We start from the raw sequence: 19,299 nt of genomic DNA, 5'->3' as shown, positions 1-19,299 counted from the left end.
AGACTCTGGATCTCCCTCTCTCTCTGACCCTCCCCTGCTCACGCGGTCTCTCTCAGAAATAAATAAAAAACATTAAAAAAATTTTTTTAAAAAGAGAGAAGCAGTATCTGATCTGGGTTTAGTAAAAGGACAAACAGGAGATCTTAGGGACTAGAATCCTCAAGTCACTGAAAAACAACAGCGCCACCTGCTGACACTAGAGATAAAGGACCAACTGCACGCAACACCAACAGCTTTGGAAAAGAAACACATCAGCAGTATACCATCTACACGGCTGAGACAGGTGCACAGGAAAGGTACAGTGTCTACGCACACAAACACTGCATCCAATGGGACAGCTGAAAGTGAATAGCAACTATATTCACATTTTCCTCCTTATAATGATCATTCATATGAAAAATACCGATTGTGTAAGGTTTCGATGATTACTAGGCTGCCACTGATAAGCATACATGAACCAGAAGCCAATCTTTTTTAAGTGTGACCAAAGTACATTCTTTTGCCAATCTTCACTTACGGCCATAGAGTTGTAAGCGTAACCAACGTATAAAACAAAAGAAATAAAGTCAGTCCAAAGAAACCAGCCAACTGTGGGATTGTGCTGTTTTTTTTTTTTTATTGTGTTTTCAATGGAGAAATACATCATCTGTTTACAAAATAGCTCTTGAAAAATACAAGGAGTACAGATACTATAAAACAAAGCAAACTCCAGTCATGGACACTAAATACATCATGCGGAAGCAACAGTCTTATGTTCAGGTTATGAAAACTAGAATTAAAAAGTCACTACACAGAAAAGGTCCAAGTTTCCAGCTTGGCAAAACTTGGGTACAGTTACATGAAACGTTTAATAAACTGAATTGTTTTTCCCCAATGTGTAAACAAAATGACAAGACTAAATCTGTGCCTGGCAATTTCAATCTAACTCTGAAGCTACACAAAACACACAGACACCTTGTACACTTCACCTGTTAGCATGACCATCTTTTTTTTTTTTTTTTCTTAGGTGGCGGGAGAAAGGGCAAGGTGACTGTGCGGAGCGAAGATGTGGGAAGCAGCGGAAACACGGTCTACTAGACATTATAAGGTACGGTGAAAAGAAAGCCTCCATTAATGCATAGCCTAAGGGGAAAGACTACACTCCAACTTTGGAAAATTAATTTAGAAGGACAGGGGAAGAGTTTAAGTAACTGCAGTTTAACATGAAAAATGCACATGTGATAGAATGGAGCACAATGGAAGAGTCGTAAAACATGCTCATCAGAAAAATCTGTTAGGTTTGCTCTGTCCAGATTAAGAAAGAATAACTAAGTTTATCAACATCTGGCATCCCTCAGACTTCGTGAAGATGGATACTCTGCTGTTTAATTATGAGGATTTATTTTCTTTAAAGAAAGGAGTTCCTAATCTACTGATCGGATAAAACAAAACAAAAAAGGAGTAGAGGGCTTACTAGATGCCAAGTGCTTGCTAGAAATGATTTTTAAAATGTTTCTACATGTAAAATTTACTGACAAATTTTGGTCAACCATTTAAAAATAAAAATTAGTTTAAAATTCTTGGAGAAAATGCCTTTTTGCCCACATGTCTAAAATTGAAAATCAACTTTACCGTAGAGAGGAGTTCCGTGGAGTGTACAAAATCCCGCATACTGAGAGATCAAATGGCCATCCAAGTCAGGTCATCATGTTCCACACGCATCACTTTTAGTCACCCTCAAGTCTCAGCCACGGGACCAAACTTTAGTGTTCTGTGCCATGTGGCCACAGGGTCATTGGTTTTACATCATGGCTTAAGAAAATACTGGCATTTTGTTTCTTATGAACTCAAGTTCTACCTTATGCATACAAGCAAAAAGGGGAAAAGAAGAGGGGGAGGGAGCAAAAAAAGCTTTGTTTCAAAGACAACAGATTGAAGGCAAAAGAAATGTGGAGTTTTACTAAGCTCAAAGAAAAATATATGCTGGCTGATCGCTGATTTGTATGCACTCTGAACAATTCTATAAATAAAACCAATATATCATTTCTTAATCATGACCGCATCAAAACCAACTATTTCCTAATTATTGTTTCAATGTCAAATATATACCCTAGACGTGACATTTCATTTTGAGGGGTTCTAGCTCCCGCAACTGACTGAACGAGATGTACTCTTATCCCTTCCCTCACGTATAACAGCACATCGCTGCACGACGGTATCCAATTTGAAGACTAATGGTAAAGGAAGTTTTTCAGGAAAAAATGAAAATCCATCAAGCTGAAAATCTAAAATTAGTTCTACTTTCTAATAAAAAAAAATACATAAAAGTGCATCATCGAACAAGGAATTCTTATGCCAGTTTGTATTGCAAATTTTCCAAACAATGCATCAAACATAAACCCAATCCAGATGTCAATTATGGATACAAATATAGCTTGAGGTGTTTTTTTTTTTTTTTTTAAAGGCAGTAATTTTTTGAAATAGTTAATGCAACTGTTGCTAACACAATAATAGTACTCCTGGCTTCACATACTAACCTGGACTTCCGATCAAGTGCTGATTAGCCCAGTAAGGGAGGCCACAAAACCTAAATCCATTTCCAGTCACGTCTAGTCTTGTACCCTCCATTCTCCTTTTTTAGCATTTGAAGACAACAGGTTGACTTGGCAGATATTGTTTATGGACCCCTGAGGTTGTTTTTACCGATTCAATCTCAGTTTTATTGAATTCTTGATAACAGGAATAGGATTTGCAGGGAGAGCAGGGATATCAGAAAGGTCTGTACTGGATGTTTTCTGAGAACGAAAGCAAAGAACACAACATTGTTCAAAGCACTGTAACTTAAAAATGAAATTTACTTTCCACTGCTTTACTTTCTAAGAAATGGATGGGACCTTATCATAGACGTATTAGAAATTTAAAGAAAAACAAAAATGAAGTGCAAATAAACATGACTATTACTATGAAATTATTCGTTCCACACTTGTAGAAATTTTCAAATAATAAAGTAGGAATATTTTAGCAATACATAGAAAACGCCTATGCAATTGAAAACACAGATTTATAAACACGCTGCTCTAAGAATGACCTGTCATATGGTTATTAAATTCACGCTAAACTACGTGTACTTGAAACAGCAAGAAGAGCTGCAGCATTAACTGGCACTGGAGCACCCCCACGTGGGAGAACACTTAAACTTCACCTTCTATAGCAGCAGTTACCAGTCAATTTATTATTCTCTGACCCTATAAATTATAAAACTCGATAGACCTGAGCAGTAATTTAATCATCCTAAATTTTAGCAACGTTTCATGTTAAGAAAGGATTAAATCGCAGGCCTTCATTAACATTCAAAACCAAAGAGGTAAAATTTTAAATGTTTTGCTACGGGAAGTTCCAGGCATCCACCCCGGCAGAGCGCGTTACCCGAGGAGTCCCACGTGGAGTCCCACGTGGCCATTACAGGCCCAGCCAGAGCCAACCACCACTCTCCCACCTTCACCCCCAGCTTTTACTCGGAAGCAGATCTCAGGGATCCTGTCACTTGGTTTGTATTTCAAGTTTATCTCAAAACAATAAGGACTCTTTGTTACACACAGCTACAATATTCTAATCCTCTCCCCAGAAAGAAACACGGCCCTTCTATCATGAAATAAAGGGATGTATTTCTTGTAATCAACATAATCACTCTTTTTATAGCTGGGTGTTTTCTCTCAACAGTTCTAGGAATCTTGACATTAGAAAGTAAGTTCTGTGTCCTCATAAATGTACCAGAAAGGCAAAAATACCCATGAGTACTAATCACTATAGGGATGAACGTTCTCCGGAGCAGTGGGCAGGCCAGAGGACGTGCAATTGTGTCACAGGAGTTTCAGACTGATAAGTGGTTCTGTCCATGTATCAATACCAAGCACATTTCCTAGTGCTGTTTTAGTTACTTCCTCCACCCCAAATTTTTATTAGATAAAAGTTACGGACATAAAAGACGTTCCAGAAAGTGAACGTGATGGTTCTCTCTTTAGAGGCTATGAGGGTTAATGGTAAGCAAAAACACATTTTAACACAATCACGTTAAAATAACTCTGAACCTCACCGCCTCCGCTCACCAGCCATGCCGTGAGCAGCGGTGACCTCTGCGGTCTTGCAGGCGGCCACCAGCTCAACGTGCACTTAACAGAAAATATTTACTTTATGTCAGAGTGTGACCCAGACTTTGAAGTGGACTCAATTTGAAAGGATTAAAAAGAAAACAACTGTTTCACAAACAAAACTGAAGGTTCACAAATCAATATTTAAAAAAAAAGATTCCAGGTGCCTGCCGGATGCAAGAAGGGACTACCACAGATAGAATCTCTAGGACAAATGAAAAAAACAATTTTAAAGAATTATGGGTTACATTAAATTAATAATTAAAAATCAGAAGTACAATGTGAGACAGAAACACATTTTAAAAAAAAAAAAAAAAAACCCTCTATTAACTTCACAAAAAGATCCACAAGGAATGGTTTTTAGTTCTATGGTAATTTAAAATTCACTCTTTGATCTGGAAAGCAAAGCTGTCAGAAGCCTGCGCGCTGTGCCGAGCGAGGACTCGGACAGTCTGCAGCGGCCGCTCCTGCGCACAGGCAGGGGCAGCGCCCGACGCTGCAAGGCTGTCGCGCAGACCCGGGGCGCTAGCTTCCCGCTGCGGTAATCACGCACGTAATCACGGTCACGGAGATCATTTTTTTTTAAGGGTCTTCTGCAGATGCTCATTTCAAGTTATCATCCCACACTAATCTTAGCAACATTTATAAAGCTCTCCTTGCTTTTTGCACTTAGTACCTGAGAGGCCAACAGAGAAGCCGCTGTCTGAATAGTTTCTGATTGAGTTGTACTTGTCTCTGTATCAAGTTGTTCCTGTGAGACAAAGAGGACGGGGGAGGAAAGAGACTTAAAAAAGAATAAAAGAACATAACTGGGCTTGGTGGCTAATAAAGAAGACAAACCGGAAGACAAGAGGGTCAAGAGAAAGACAGGCTCCGTCACAAAGCCATCTAGCAAGCCTCGCCCTAGGCTCTCTCACCGTTGCAGACACACAGAAACTCCTACTGGCCTACTTACATTCTACAGGCGTGGTCAAAATCTCTCAGACTTTCCAGCTACCTCCAACTTGGACATCTGACGCAGATCATCATGAAAGATGCGCACGGGCACATTATGAAACGTTGCCCATGGGGCGCCTGGGTGGCTCAGTCGGTTAAGCGTCCGACTTCGGCTCAGGTCATGACCTCACGGTTCGTGGGTTCGAGCCCCGCGTCGGGCTCTGTGCTGACAGCTCAGAGGCTGGGGCCAGTTTCAGATTCTGTGTCTCCCTCTCTCTCTGACCCTCCCCTGCTCACGCTGCGTGTGTCTCTCTCTCTCAGAAATAAATAAAACATTAAAAAAATATATGAAACACTGCCCAGACAATAGTTAACACAATATAAACCCAAGCTCTTAGCTATGTGGGGGGGAAAAAAAACCCCAGTTATTATTATTAAATAAAATTACCTAAAGGACAAAAACTACTACATCTTTAATTGAAAGTAAAAAAAAGTCCCTAAGACATTTGTCTTTGGTTTTTAGTTTTGTTTCTCCTTCCCTCCTCAGTAATCAATGCACTGATCTACTCTTAAGTATTAACAGAAAATACAGGGCGAACCATGTCATTCCACTGCTCTGAACTTTTAAAGGTGTGCACAAAGCAAAATAATACATACAGACACACACACAGATGAAAATAAACACATACAAATTTGAATTTCTACAAAACAACATACACAAAACACCCCAATGAAATGGCAATTTCCTCTTATGAAACAGAAAAGGGTAAACAGGGCGTAGGTACTGGAAATGGAAGAGGGGTGGGCTTTCTGAAGGGTCACACTGGCAGAATGTGCCACGTTTTACAAGTGTGTGATTTGACTCAGGAATTCCTTTCAGTAATTTATTCTAGTAAACCCAAGTGGGTGCCAGGTATTTAGCTACAGTCACTATTACAAGAGAAAAGAGTAACTTTCTCTTTTTTTTAACAGTCTTCCTTTTTTTTTTTATTAACAGAAACAATTGCTAAAAATAGGGAACTGGTTGAATAAAATATGGTACCGGCCTTGAGACAGCATTCTAAACAGCTATGAATATTTTGTAAATTATGTAATCACAGGAACAATTTCCTGGTTTACAGAGTGAAGATCTGAAACTAAAAGGCGCTGGGCACATATGCCCAATAATAAAGACACCAAAAGAATACAAACTAAAATGTCAACTATGGGAATAAATTGGGGAAAGGATTTCCAAATTTTCTACAGTAAGAGGAAAAAGTTAAAAGCCTTCAGGACATTTCAATTCCTAAGAAAATGGTGTTCGAAGTCTAATACGGTTTAGCTAACTCACTGTCTGTCATCTCATCTAGCTCATCTCAAGACCCTTGCACCCGGAGAAGGCTCGGAAGGTTCTTGCCAGAACCTTGCCAGAAACATTCTCTAAACACACACAGCCCAAGGGGGAAATGACCCTCTCACTTCTCATCATGCCCCAAATCCTACATATCCTCCAGGACTGCCTCAAATACTACGCGGTCCTTCTATGAAGCTTCTCACTATCTCTCAGTCAGAAATCCCACCCCACCGTCCCTGCCCTCACCACCCCTGCGGCCTCAATTACTTTGATCTTCTCTGATAATATCATTAGTTGCATCTACCTCTTATCTTCTCTGCTTAATTTTAAGTTCTTTTAAAGGTACAGAACATGCCTCACTCACCACTCTATTCTACTCAGGGTCCACCCAGATCGCTCTGCCTTTAGTAAGGACCTCAAGCATTTGAGAAATTAATTTCAGCACTATAAATTAACATTCAAAAGGGACAAACACTTCTCTAAAAACAATACTGCGAACAACCTAAAACCTACAGAACAAAAGACAGTACAATATTCTAGAGACATTTTTAGCACATCTTCTGTACTCTTAATCGTGAATGTATTCCAAGGCTAAATTAATATACCTTTGTTTCTGTTTTATCATGTCCACTCAAAGCAAGACAGTTAGCATCTTCGCTTGTTTCATCCTGTTTTTGAAAAAAAAAGCTTTATTCTCTAAAATGAAAAATTTAGATTACTTGCCAATCAATGCTTTAATTGATAAAAAATTTTAATTAGAAAATAATTAACCTGTAAGATCAATTATGGCCTTAAAATAGATTACTAGTTCACTTGAAAAAAAATTTTAATGTAACATATTTAATTTAGCTTCAGTATCTTCCAAACTTAAGAGTATGAAGAAAACTTACTGTTGATCAATACCACCTAAAGTACATTCCCCAAAACCACAAAGTTAATAAAATATTTTTTTGTAAGAAGAGAAAGAATTCTTTGATCAAATAATTTAGAAACTTGGAACACTATCACACCACCTCCCCTCCATCCTTTCTAGGAGATTTAGGCACATATTAGCACATAAAAGGTTCTGAGAAAGTTCTAGAAGGAATACCTCTTTAACTTTCCCCAACTTAATTAACCATACAATACCTCTGCTCAGTAAAACTTATTAAAATCCTAAAGAACAGGAGGTTTGAGAAATGCTCTTTTCTGGTCTTAATTTTTAAATTTATTATAATTCTATTCAAAATCAGTCTTTTTTGGCTGTACCTTCCCGTTCCTGCACTGACTTGCATCACTTTCTTAAAAAAAACTATTTTTTTAACACTAACTTCTCTTCTGTATTTACTAGCCAAACTTTTAATTTTAAATGTGGCTTTAAAACTAGGCAAAGAAACCATGGAGTTTCTATGAATAGGAGAGATTTAACAATATAAACCAATTCCAATAAGGACCTTATTTGTATCCTGCAAACATTACAAACTTAAAAAACAGTAATTTGTTACAAATGGGCAAACTTCAACACTGACTGGATACCTAACACTTCAGAATTATTGCTAATATTGGCAAATATACTGTGTGTGTGTGTGTGTGTGTGTGTGTGTGTACACAAATACACGCACATAGATGGTAATAATATACTGTAGTTGTGTGTTTAGAAGTCCTTATCTTTAGACACACACAGAAATACTTATGGCTGAAACGCTATGCCTGGGATTTGCTCCCTGGCAATGGGAGAGGAGAGAGATGTGCAGATGAAGCAGGCTGGCCATGAGGTGCTTAAATGCTGAAGCTAAGTGCTATAAACAGACTGTTCATTATAATTTTGTACGTTTGAAATTTTCCATAAGAAAATGTATAAAATACATATATAGCATCACTGAACCATATAATCTGGGGCAAACAGTTTTCTATTTTTATTTTACATTCCATTCTTACCCATTTTTATGTATTTGTAAAGCCTCTGCATATGATGCAAATTAAGCAGCCGTAAACTCCCTGACGACTCCTGAGACCCCCTACCTCAGTGCACGTTAGTGTCTTATTAATTAAGACGGGTGCTTCTTTCTGGTTTGCTAAAATTTCTAGTATCAAGTGCTCATTAACAGAAAATAAAAGACCCAGTTTAGGAGAGCTTCAAAATTAGTATATTATAACAATCTACTACTTTAGCACCATGAGATTTGGGCCTGGGTTCTAATCCCAACTCTGACTTTAATTAGCTTTATATAGATGGAGAGGCCACTGACACTCAAGCTCCTCTCCCAGAAAACAAGGAGAGCAGTCTGGGAGACAACCTAAGATCTCTTTTTTCTACACTGTAAAGTTGTTCTTGTTAGTCAACTCCACGGAGCTTTCACAAGCAAAACCTAGACTGTGAGAAAACTTAAAACAAAACAAAACAAAAGAAAACAAAGAAACCAACCCAACCCCCCCAACCCCCCAAAAAACAAGGAGAAAAAGGGAAGGAAATCTGTATTTTAAAGAATACTTAAGGGACATCAACAATAGTTATACAGAGATCTTATTTAGTTACAGACTGAAACAAAAAAAGAGTATTAAAGAAAAAAATCATTTATGATGCAATAAGGGACATGTGAGCACTGACTAGATATTTTTCTAAGTGGGTTAAGTTTATTTCGTTTATGCTATTTTTTGTAATCCTTCTCTTTTAAACGTATGATTTTAAAAATACTAAAGAAATAACATGATGTCTGGATTTTGAATCTAAATAACCCAAATACAAAGGGAAATGAAAAGGATGAAAGACTTAAGGTAACGGTAAGGACTGGCAGAGTCCCTTACACCTGAAGCTACATAATGGGTACATGAAATGATTCTCTTTACTTCACTTGTGTATGGATTTAAAATTTTCCATAATAAGTTCGATAATTCTATGCTCTGTCTAACTAGACAGGAAGCATGAGTGTTTCCTACCAATTTAAGTGCAAACCGAACTACAAACCCTGAGCCAGGACACAGGGAGTCAGAGCTCTCAGGGAGCCATTAAAGAATAAAGCACTACGAGTAAGGACGCGGACTGAGCAGGCATCTGGAGTTGTGGGCACATGTACTTTACTAAGATAAGAAGAAATATGAATTCTGAAATCCTCTGCCGACTGCAAACAAGCATCGACAGGCAGAACGTGGAGCGACACCAGAACTGGCACGTTATCTGGTGGCCGCACGACAGTCCTGGGACACTCGGGCTTTCTGGAAAGATCCCAGGGCCTAGCCCCTGGAGTCTCTGATTCCAGGTATCTGGAGGAGGCCATAAAATCTCTATTAGGAGGGGTGAAAAAACCCCCAAAAATTCTGATGTACAACCAATGCTGAAAATCACTGCCTTAATAAATAACTACACAGGTGGGCTTTCAGAATGCAGGTTGTAAGACAGGATATAATATATTATCATTCAGCATCATCATGAGGACAAGATTCATCAGATTATTCATATTTACTTAATAATGATTATTAAAAAAAACCCAAAAAACCCCAAAAGGTTTCAGAATAAGCTGGGGAATAGAACACTTACAAATGAGAGAATCACTTTTCACTCTTACAGAGTAAAACATTCCCATGAGAAAATCCAGATTCTCCCCCCTTCTAAAGAAACTTTGGTGAGATGAGTAAATTCCTGAGTAACAACTTATCAGCCAAAAGTCACAAAGAAATTGTGTCACAAGGCTGCTTACTTCTATTTTACATTTTAAGACACACACCAAAATCAACATACACTTTTAATGGTTTTCCTAAACTGAAACTTTGACAAGGTAAACTAGCCACTTATATAAAAAAAAAAAAAAAAAAATGAGAGTACTGCTAGAAAATTTCCTGAAGGGTTGGAGGAAGTAATCACTCAAGGTCTCAAAATTAATTAGACCTTGCAATTTTTGGTTAGTCATTCAATAAGAATTCCCTGAAAACCTCTCATATTTAGTAACCCTGTAATACCAAGTACAGTGTGAGAAACTCCAGACCCCATGTCAATCACAGAACTGTGTCCAAAGGGGCTACCAAAGAATCAGTACACATACAAGATATAGCTGTGAGAGAATAATAAATCAGGATGACACACAAGTCCACGCTAACCTGCATCAGAGACAAGCTAAGCATAAAGAAGAGGCACAGCCTTATGGACGAGGTAGTCACTGAGAAGAAAGAGCAGGAAGGGTGAAGAGAGACTACGGCCCTAAAGTGCTACGTAAAAATTTTCTAAAAGCTTTTCTTCCTTGCTGCTTCTCAATTTTGGCTCACAAAGATTTTCTTCCACTGGATTTTAAAATACGCAGGCTGGTATTCCCATGGCTAACTAATATATAGATACCTCTTCTGTTTTGGTTTTCTTGGGACTCTCTTCTTTATGAGGTGAGGATGTCCTCTTGACTCCTACTATAGGATTAGGTATTTTTGTTGCTGTGTTTCCTGAAGGTCTAGGTGGTGGGTTTACCAGACGTGTTGAAGAAACCACTCTGGAGACCGTAGGCTTTGGTGGTGGTGAAATGGCTGGTTGTGTGGCAGTTTGAGGAATGCTTTCACTCGATGTACCTAAGAAGGTCAAGTACATGAACACACAAAAATTACAATAAATCATATTAACAGCAAGTTACAAGCAAAGCTTTAGGTCTCTGGATTTTATCTCACTGATTATTATACAGCAGCATTAAACAACTGAACCCGAATAAATTAATCAACAAATAAAGCCATCTTTTCAAACCGAAAGATAAAACCAAATACAGTGTGAGAATTCTGCAGCCTGTCGACCCAGTCACCTTACCCCCTGAGCTGTCACTGGAATTTACTTGTGGCACAGAAACTTCAGTAGCCTGTATGTTGGTCACAGATGCTGCTGTTACAGCTGGAGCAGGACTGTTTCTGCTAAAAAAAAGAAAAAGAAACAGTGAAATATAAAATTCCATAACAAAATTTAATATGTGAAGTTATATTCTAGAAGAAATGATTCTTTAGTTTTACTTCTACATATACATCAGTAACTGACTTTGATAAAATATAGCCCACAACCGAAAGTGCAAACACCCCAGGGCAGCGCCGCCACAGAGCTGTGCGGCCCCTGCCGTCGTCACCGTGCGGCTGCAGCTACTCTGCCCCTGCAGTACAGCTGTTGGGAAAATGACTAATTTTACATAATATTAATACATTTAAATCGCCACTTGCGGCTAGTGACTAGCATATTAGATAGGACAGTTCTTTTTTTAATGTTTATTTTTGAGAGAGAGAGAGCGCACGCACTTGTGCACGAGCAGGGGAGGGGCAGAGAGGAGGAGACACAGCATCCAAAGCAGGCTCCAGGCTCCAAGCTTTCAGCACAGAGCCCGATGCCGGGCTCAAACTCACAAACCGGGGAATCATGACCTGAACTGAAGTCAGAGGCTTAAACCCACTAAGCCACCACCCACACGCCCCTAGACAGGGTAGTTTCAAAAAACAAAATAAAACCCCACCAAAAAAAACCCAAAAAACAAAAAAAACACACAACAACAACAACAAAACCTGTTGGTATCTGATTTGGGGAACTAACTGATGTGGGGTATAAGAAATATCCTGTCAAAAGCCATAGATATAAGTTTCTGCCTACAAAATCTAAGGGTTCCCCACACCCTAAAAGACCACCCAGTGGCCCAGATAAACAAAGGCTTTCAAAGCCATCCCTCCTCTTCTATGCTCTGGATCCCACTCCCTCCAGTCATTTCAGGAAACTCAAATCCTCCATCCTTTACTCTCTCATCTCCTCAACTTTCTGTCTCAAATAAATCCTATCCTAGTTAAATAGCCTCATTTTAATTACTCCCAAGAAAGAAAAGCCAAAGCACAAAGTCTTCTGTGGTGACGGTCTCTCACTCTCTGCTATGGCTCTGCATTCTGCCAACTGTGAACAATGGCGCTGGGACAAGGCGGCCACACAAAAGGGCGTCGTGTCCCAGCCTCCAGGACATTTGGATGCAGCCAGCGCGGCCAGCTTAGTAAAGCCCGGGCTCCACAGGCACAGGGAAGTACAGGAGTCAGCAAGCGCAGGTGACCCCCTGCCACCCCTCAGGGAGAATACAAGCCCGGGTCACAGGACTGTGGAGAGGGCAGAGGGCACACACACCAAGTGGTTTCAACAGAAAGGGGCAGCTGGCCAGAGAAGCACCACAGATGCAGGAGAAAACCAGAAACAATTAGCTAAATGGCTAGTGGATAATAAATACTAGAAATCTGCTAAGCAAATAAACAAGTATAAACTTAAAATCCAGAAGTGATTTACAGAAGATTACTATTATGTAAGAAACTATTATTAAAACTTCTGGAGTTACTTAGTATGTATGCCTATTTTACATACATGTGCACAAACTCCAAGTACGAAAGATTCTATACCAATCCCAAACCTCTTATTAAAATGTCTGCTTCTCTGCGGGGGATGGGGAGTGTGAGGAGGGCGAGGGGGTGGGAGGGGAGGAACACTCAAACTTTCAAAAAACAACTGGAAGAGAAGACTCTATAAACGGGGAGTTGCTTTGAAGACTACAAGATTTAGAAGCCGCGCTCATGCCTGAAGTCTTTAGGCCGCACGACAAGCCCAAGCCCCAGAGAAGGACAGTGGCCCTGCCTGACCGTGCCCACGTCTCCTCTACTGCACACTTGTCCAAAGAATCAGCCCAACCTGTGCCTCTGCCACTGGTTATATTTTCACTAGCTATCCAATTTTTAAAACTTCTTCTTAAAATATTAAATATAACACACATTCGCAAAAGTGCTCAAGTTTTAAGTATCAACTCATTAATTAACAAAATGATCGGCACAAATAGCACAATTAAAAATATTAGCAGCATCCTGGAAGTCTACTGTAAACAGCTTCCTTTGAAGATACCGTAATATTTCCACTGAAACAAAAGAAGAGTTTGCAAGGATACACTGTAAAAATTTATATAAGTGGGGGCACCCGGGTGGCTCAGTCAGTTGAGCTTCCAACTTTGGCTCAGGTCACAATCTCACAGTTTGTGAGTTCGAGCCCCACATTGGGCTCTGTGCTGCCCACTCGAAGCCTGGAGCCTGCTTCAGGTTCTGGGGGTGTGTGTGTCTCTCTCTGCCCATCCCCTACTCATGCTCTGTCTCTATGTCTCAAAAATAAATAAACATTAAAAAAAAAAAAGAATTCATAGAAGTAAAAATAAATATGGCTTTTTGTGTTCTAATTTTTGCCACCATAGCCATGTATTTCTTTCATAAGAAAAATATTTAGGGGTGTGTGGATGGCTCAGTCAGTTGAGCATCAGAATCTTGATTTCGGCTCAGGTCATGATCTCACAGTTTGTGGGATCCAGCCCTGTGCTGTGAGCACAGAGCCTACCTGAGATTCTTTCTCTCTGTCTCTCTGCCCTCCCCCCTCATGCTCTCTTCCTCTTCCCCTCTCCCACTTAAAAAAAACCAAATAGTTTCCTATAACTAAAACCAGACCACAGAGACCTTCACCTTCTTCAGAAGACCCGTAATATTTTCATAGATATGTCCCCCTGCTACACATACAGAAGCAGCTCCAGGACAGAAAGGTGACTTTGTCTCTCGCGTCCATTCTCCTTAGCACACCACACAGTTCACTGGAGGCAGCAGATGTCTTAATACAGACCCTTAAACCCATCATAAGTTGTAACTACCTTAAATCGAAAATATATTTAATACACATAACCACTTAGGACAAAGCATAGCTTGGCCTACCTTAAATATGCTTGGGACACTGACATTAGCCTGTAATTGGACAAAATCATCTAACACAAAGCCTATTTTACAACAAAGTGCTGAATACCTCTTGTAATTTACTATTATACTCGAGTGAAATCAGAACGGCTGCATGGGTACAGAATGGCTGGCTGTGCACCGATCGATCGTTGGCCCTGTGACTGGGGCTCCCTGCCGCCGCGAGGCATCCGAGGGGCTATCGTACAGTACGCTGCTGGTCCCAGAAAAGGTCAAAATTCAAAGTATGGTTTTTCCTGACTACGTACTGCTTTTGCACCATTATAAAGTCAAAAAATCTTAAGTCAAACCATGAGTCAGGAACCATCTGTATATGAAATTTAAGGGCTTATTTCATTCATTCCTATCTGAATTAAGACATACCTGTTCCAAAAATGGAATACAAGTATGACACAACAGGACAAAAATAAAGAAATACTTCCTCCCCAAAATAAGTTTAATTGCTATTTTTAAAAAATTAGAAAATGGGAAAAACTACTGTGCACAGATGATTCTACCAAGAGAATTCATCAACATGTCTAGTAACAGCCACGCCACCACCGGCCGGGCTGCCTTACCCCTGGGAGCTGCCAGAACTGTTCAATGGACTGGTCTTCATAGCACTCGTGGGTGAAGGCACAGACATGCTGTTATCACTGTCCAGAGACAAGTCGAGGCTGCTGTCGTTGAGAGCTGTCAATCTGACGCCTTCTGTTGAATGCTGCAATTAACAAAATATTTAGTCAAATACATCTTTATTTTACCCATATCTCTGAAACAGGAGTATCTTTTACGCTGATAAATGATTTCTACTAAAAAGCACAAATCAATGAGGTCTTGAAAAAGCAGAAGTGTCACCCTGACTCACATGGCAAAGATTCGGAAGACGCACACTTGCTGACTTTCAAGAGGCCTCAGACCACAAGACAGTCAAACAGGAGAAAAGGGCGCTACATTAAACCGAAGACACACTGCGTACTAAAAAGCACTAGCATGTGAAAATATACGGACCTTAAATCACAGGACTATAAATATATACAGACACACAGACCTCCGTTATTAGGGAAACAGTCTTGATGAGAAACACAATTATTAGCAACGAGTATCTCTGGCTATTGGGTTTATGACCAGTGTTTTAAATCAATTTTTAATTATTCTTAAATGAATATAAAATTGTGAAATTTCAAAAAAAAATTACCAGGTAAGTACACTGTAGTGCCACTTCTAAACATCTGTAAATAAATGAGCTTCCCTCAAAAGGAAGAATTTCTGGTGCCCTGCCTGCCAACTTAGAATTTTAACATGATACATCCACTACTATAAATTTTCCTGTGAAAATAAAAGCAGAAGTAATTTTGTGAAAGTGAAACCATATAATATGTACATGTAAATCCTAATGCTAGCCTTGCTTTTTAAAAAAAAAAAAAAAAAATGAAAGCACTCAAAAATGTTATTTCATATAGGAAAACCCAAATAAAGCTTAAATTCTGAATGGTTCTATGGGATGAAAGTTGATTTGTAAAGAACTTAGATTCTCTTTCTATAGTCAATAGTACTGCAGTATCAAATGGATTTCTTCAGCTTCTTTTTTTTCCGGAATACTTTTTAGCCTTGGTGCTCATTTACCTACAGGAACATTTTATAAAATTGTTTTCCTTTTCCTTCCTTTTTTTTTTTTTTTCTTTAAATGTATGCTCATGTATTTTGAGAGAACATAGGGACAGAAAGAGAATCTATTAAACCCATATCCCATTTATGTGCGTGTGCATGCGTGCATGTGCTCTTTAGTTCCCCAAATGACAAGATAGTCTAATCTTTGATCTAGCGCTACAGAGAAATTACTTTTGTACCTAAGTCAATATTTACTAAATGGGTAAGAGATGTGGCAGAAGGGAGAGGAAGAGAAAGTAATGCCACTTGTTTATGAAGTCAGTTGTGTTGTTAAACAAATCTTCTAATGAGCATCTTTCCTACAGAAAAATGCTACCAATTTCTCTCTCCACCGAAGATCTGTGCAATAAGTAAATTATACTCAATTCTACATAGTTACCTGCCTGACCAGGCGATCAAAATACCTGTGAGACAACAGGCCACTGCAGAGGATGATCTGTGAAAGTGGAGGTTTTACCTGGTTGCTCTGAACACAAAACAGCTGCTTTGCTTTGCCTCTTTATCTGTACCAAATTTGGCACAAGAGACTTTAGTAAATGTTCTATCAAAACTTTCCAATAAAAGATAAAGACAGAACATACTACTAAGGGGCCCCTGGGTGGCTCAGTTGGTTAAGCGTCTGACTTCAGCTTATGATCTCCTGGTTCATGAGTTCGAGCCCTACATCAGACTGTGCTGAGAGTGCAGAGCCTGGAGCCTGCTTCAGATCCTCTGTCTCCCTCTCTCTGCCCCTCCTCCATTCATGCTCTCTCTCTCAAAAATAAACAAACATAAAGAAAAAGAAGAAGAAGAACATACTAGAGAGAAACCTAGGTCCAGTTCACATCGCCTACTCTACGACGTTGGGCAAGTTTATTAGCCACTCTATTTCTTCTATAGCAGGCAATACTTGTAGGTTTTTGTATCATTAAATACAGAAAAACACTCGTACAGTACTTTACAAATAGCAGTTTATAAAAGGATGCTATTCGTAAGAGTCTAAAAGAAAAGCTTCATGGATCTAGATTTCTAGATAATTCTAAAAACAAAAAAGTGCTATTTTACTAGTGGCTAGAAATAATCCAAATGATGTCAAATCAAGGACAGGTATAGCCATACCATAGCCACACACAGAAATACTAAGTAGCCACATAGTACTTGTATGTAATGTAATCTGGATACATAATAAACACCTAAAGAGCAGGTCACAAAATGACAAGTGTCCCCAAAAACCTTTTAAAAATACGTATTATTTGTGTAAGTTACATATGTGCCCTGAAGAATCTATATAGAAACAAATGGAAATGTTAAAAAGTAGCTGTTACAGGGTGATAAGATTACAGTTAAGCTTTATTTGATAAATACAATGTCTGGACTAAATAAATTTCTTATAATTCATAACGTTTTCATAGTCTAGATGATTATGTTTAAGTAGATAATACCTTAAGAAATAGAAGTAAAATTTATTTAAACTGTACTTTAGCAGCTCCAAATATCAATATAGGAGGGTTTTTTTTTTTTTTTTAAAGTAGGCTTCATGCCCAGCATGGAGCCCAACATGGGCTTGAACATATGCCCCTGAGAGCAAGAGCTGAGCTGAGATCAAGAGTCAGACACTCAACCAACGGAGCCACCCAGGTGCCCCCAAGTAGGAATTTTAATTTAAAAGGTAATCTGAATCACAGGTTCTGGAAAATTTAACTACCCCAGTTATAAAGAGCTGTTTTAATAGAAGTGTTAAAGAACAATAATCTATTTATGTTCACTTCTGAAAATGCATAAAATGTTTATAAATTTTTACATGTAGTAAATACACATTTAAGTGCAGTTGTTTAAACTCATTAATAACACCAAGGAAAAATCAGAAGACAAATGTCTGACTTGACACTTTAGTTTAAAAATAAAATTACTCGGGACGCCTGGGTGGCTTAGTCGGTTAAGCGTCTGACTTTCGCTTAGGTCATGATCTCGCGGTTCGTGGGTTCGAGCCCCGCGTCGGGCTCTGTGCTGACTGCCAGCTCAGAGCCTGGAGCCTGTTTCAGTCTGTGACTCCCTCTCTCTCTGACTCTCCCCTGCTCACGCTGTCTCTCTCTCTCCTAGAAATAAATAAAAATATTAAAAAAAAAAAAAAAGAATCACTGCATTCCTTAAACAATTACTAAGGATGTCATTTAAAAAAAAATTAAAAAAATAAAAATAAAAATTACTCAATGGTAAACTTATGTATATTTTATGACAAACAAATACAATGGCTTGAAAGAATAGTACATTTTATCACTTTCTAGATTAGTTAACTCATAAAAAAGCATTAGGTTGAGAAGAGAGTAACAAGCCATAGAAAGGCTTTACTGTAGCATGTTATTTCAAAAATGAAAATGCCTTTCACACTGCATTTCATTCATTCATTCATTCATTTTTATTTTATTTCTGAGAGAGAGAGAGACAGCATGAGCAGGGGAGGGTCAGAGAGAAGGAGACATGGGGCTCAAACCCACGAACTGTGAGATCATGACCTGAGCCGAAGTCGGATGCTTCACCGACTGAGCCACCCAGGCGCCCATACAACTGATTTTAGACCAAAATAAAAAAGCAAGTACCTCTACCCCTGAAGTTATGATAACAGAAACAAGTATGAGCACTCACTATCTCACCATGCACCAAGCACAGAACACCTGTAAGTTCCTCACCAAATACCTAACGAGGTAGCTAAAAATACTACCTCGATTTCAGAGACGAAGCGAATCAAGAACATGACATTCATTGTAGAACTGACCCAAGCTCACAGCTGGGAGGCGGTGAGACCTGAAATTGAGCCACAGCCGATCCACAAAGTCTCGTCCTCGGCTTGAACCATAACAAATGCTATGTTCTAAGGAACAAAACCTTTGTGTGTTAGCTTCGTCCTCTGTCCCAGCCCCAGGTGACCAAACTTCACCCCGAGCAGCTGTGGCCATCGTCCTCTAACAGACTTTTCTTTCCTATTCTCTCTTAAATAATGTCATTTTACATTTTTAAACTTGTAAACTTTACATAAAATTGTTAAATAGTACATATTCATCTGCACCTTTTTAATTAAACATAGTATTACATAGCTGTAGTCCGTTTATTTTCACGGCGGTGTGTAAGTATTCTATTACAGAAATAAACCATCTATTTCTGAAATCAGATAAAGTAAAAATGTAATGGTCATCTCTGCACTAAAATTCGAACATATCCTCTATAATACGTCCAAATAAGAAAAACATGGCTGTAAGTTCTTCAACAGGAAGCACCGTGCCCACAACAAACTACAAAACATTAATTCTGGTCACCTCTGTTTGTGATCTTCATATTCAATAACTTAATTTTTAAATAACAATACATATATAATTCTTAACAAAATAAAGCCATCTTTATAAAAAGTCATATAATTTACTTGATCCACACTTTTTAAAGGAAAAGAAATCAGGTGCTGATGTAGGTGGGATAGTAAATGGATAGGAGAACTTGAAAAGAGAATATACGTTTCTACGAGATAAGGGAAGAAGCATCTCCAGGGATCTG

The 19,299-nt window shown here is 38.9% G+C and overlaps 1 protein-coding gene across 3 annotated transcripts in view; it reads right to left on the bottom strand.

Moving 5' to 3' along the window:
- Positions 1-975: 975 nt before the first annotated feature.
- LOC120226426 (poly(A) polymerase alpha) overlaps positions 976-19,299 on the bottom strand; it is a 58,852-nt gene continuing 40,528 nt past the window's right edge. The window contains exons 17-22 of one of the 3 annotated variants that reach the window (XM_039224609.1): positions 14,685-14,827; positions 11,153-11,253; positions 10,703-10,923; positions 7,002-7,064; positions 4,804-4,878; positions 976-2,774 (exon numbers count right to left, since the gene is read on the bottom strand). In XM_039224609.1, the coding sequence (XP_039080540.1) occupies positions 2,679-2,774; positions 4,804-4,878; positions 7,002-7,064; positions 10,703-10,923; positions 11,153-11,253; positions 14,685-14,827 (699 nt within the window). In that variant the 3' untranslated portion in view covers positions 976-2,678. The remainder of the gene's footprint in view (positions 2,775-4,803; positions 4,879-7,001; positions 7,065-10,702; positions 10,924-11,152; positions 11,254-14,684; positions 14,828-19,299) is intronic. The other 2 variants (XM_039224610.1, XM_039224611.1) reach the window with 2 other exon arrangements.

This window comes from Hyaena hyaena, unplaced genomic scaffold (genome assembly GCF_003009895.1).
Source record: "Hyaena hyaena isolate Hyena2069 unplaced genomic scaffold, ASM300989v1 scaffold_1690, whole genome shotgun sequence".
In the NCBI taxonomy this organism is placed as follows: domain Eukaryota; kingdom Metazoa; phylum Chordata; class Mammalia; order Carnivora; family Hyaenidae; genus Hyaena; species Hyaena hyaena.
This window is presented reverse-complemented; position numbering and strand designations above follow the sequence as displayed.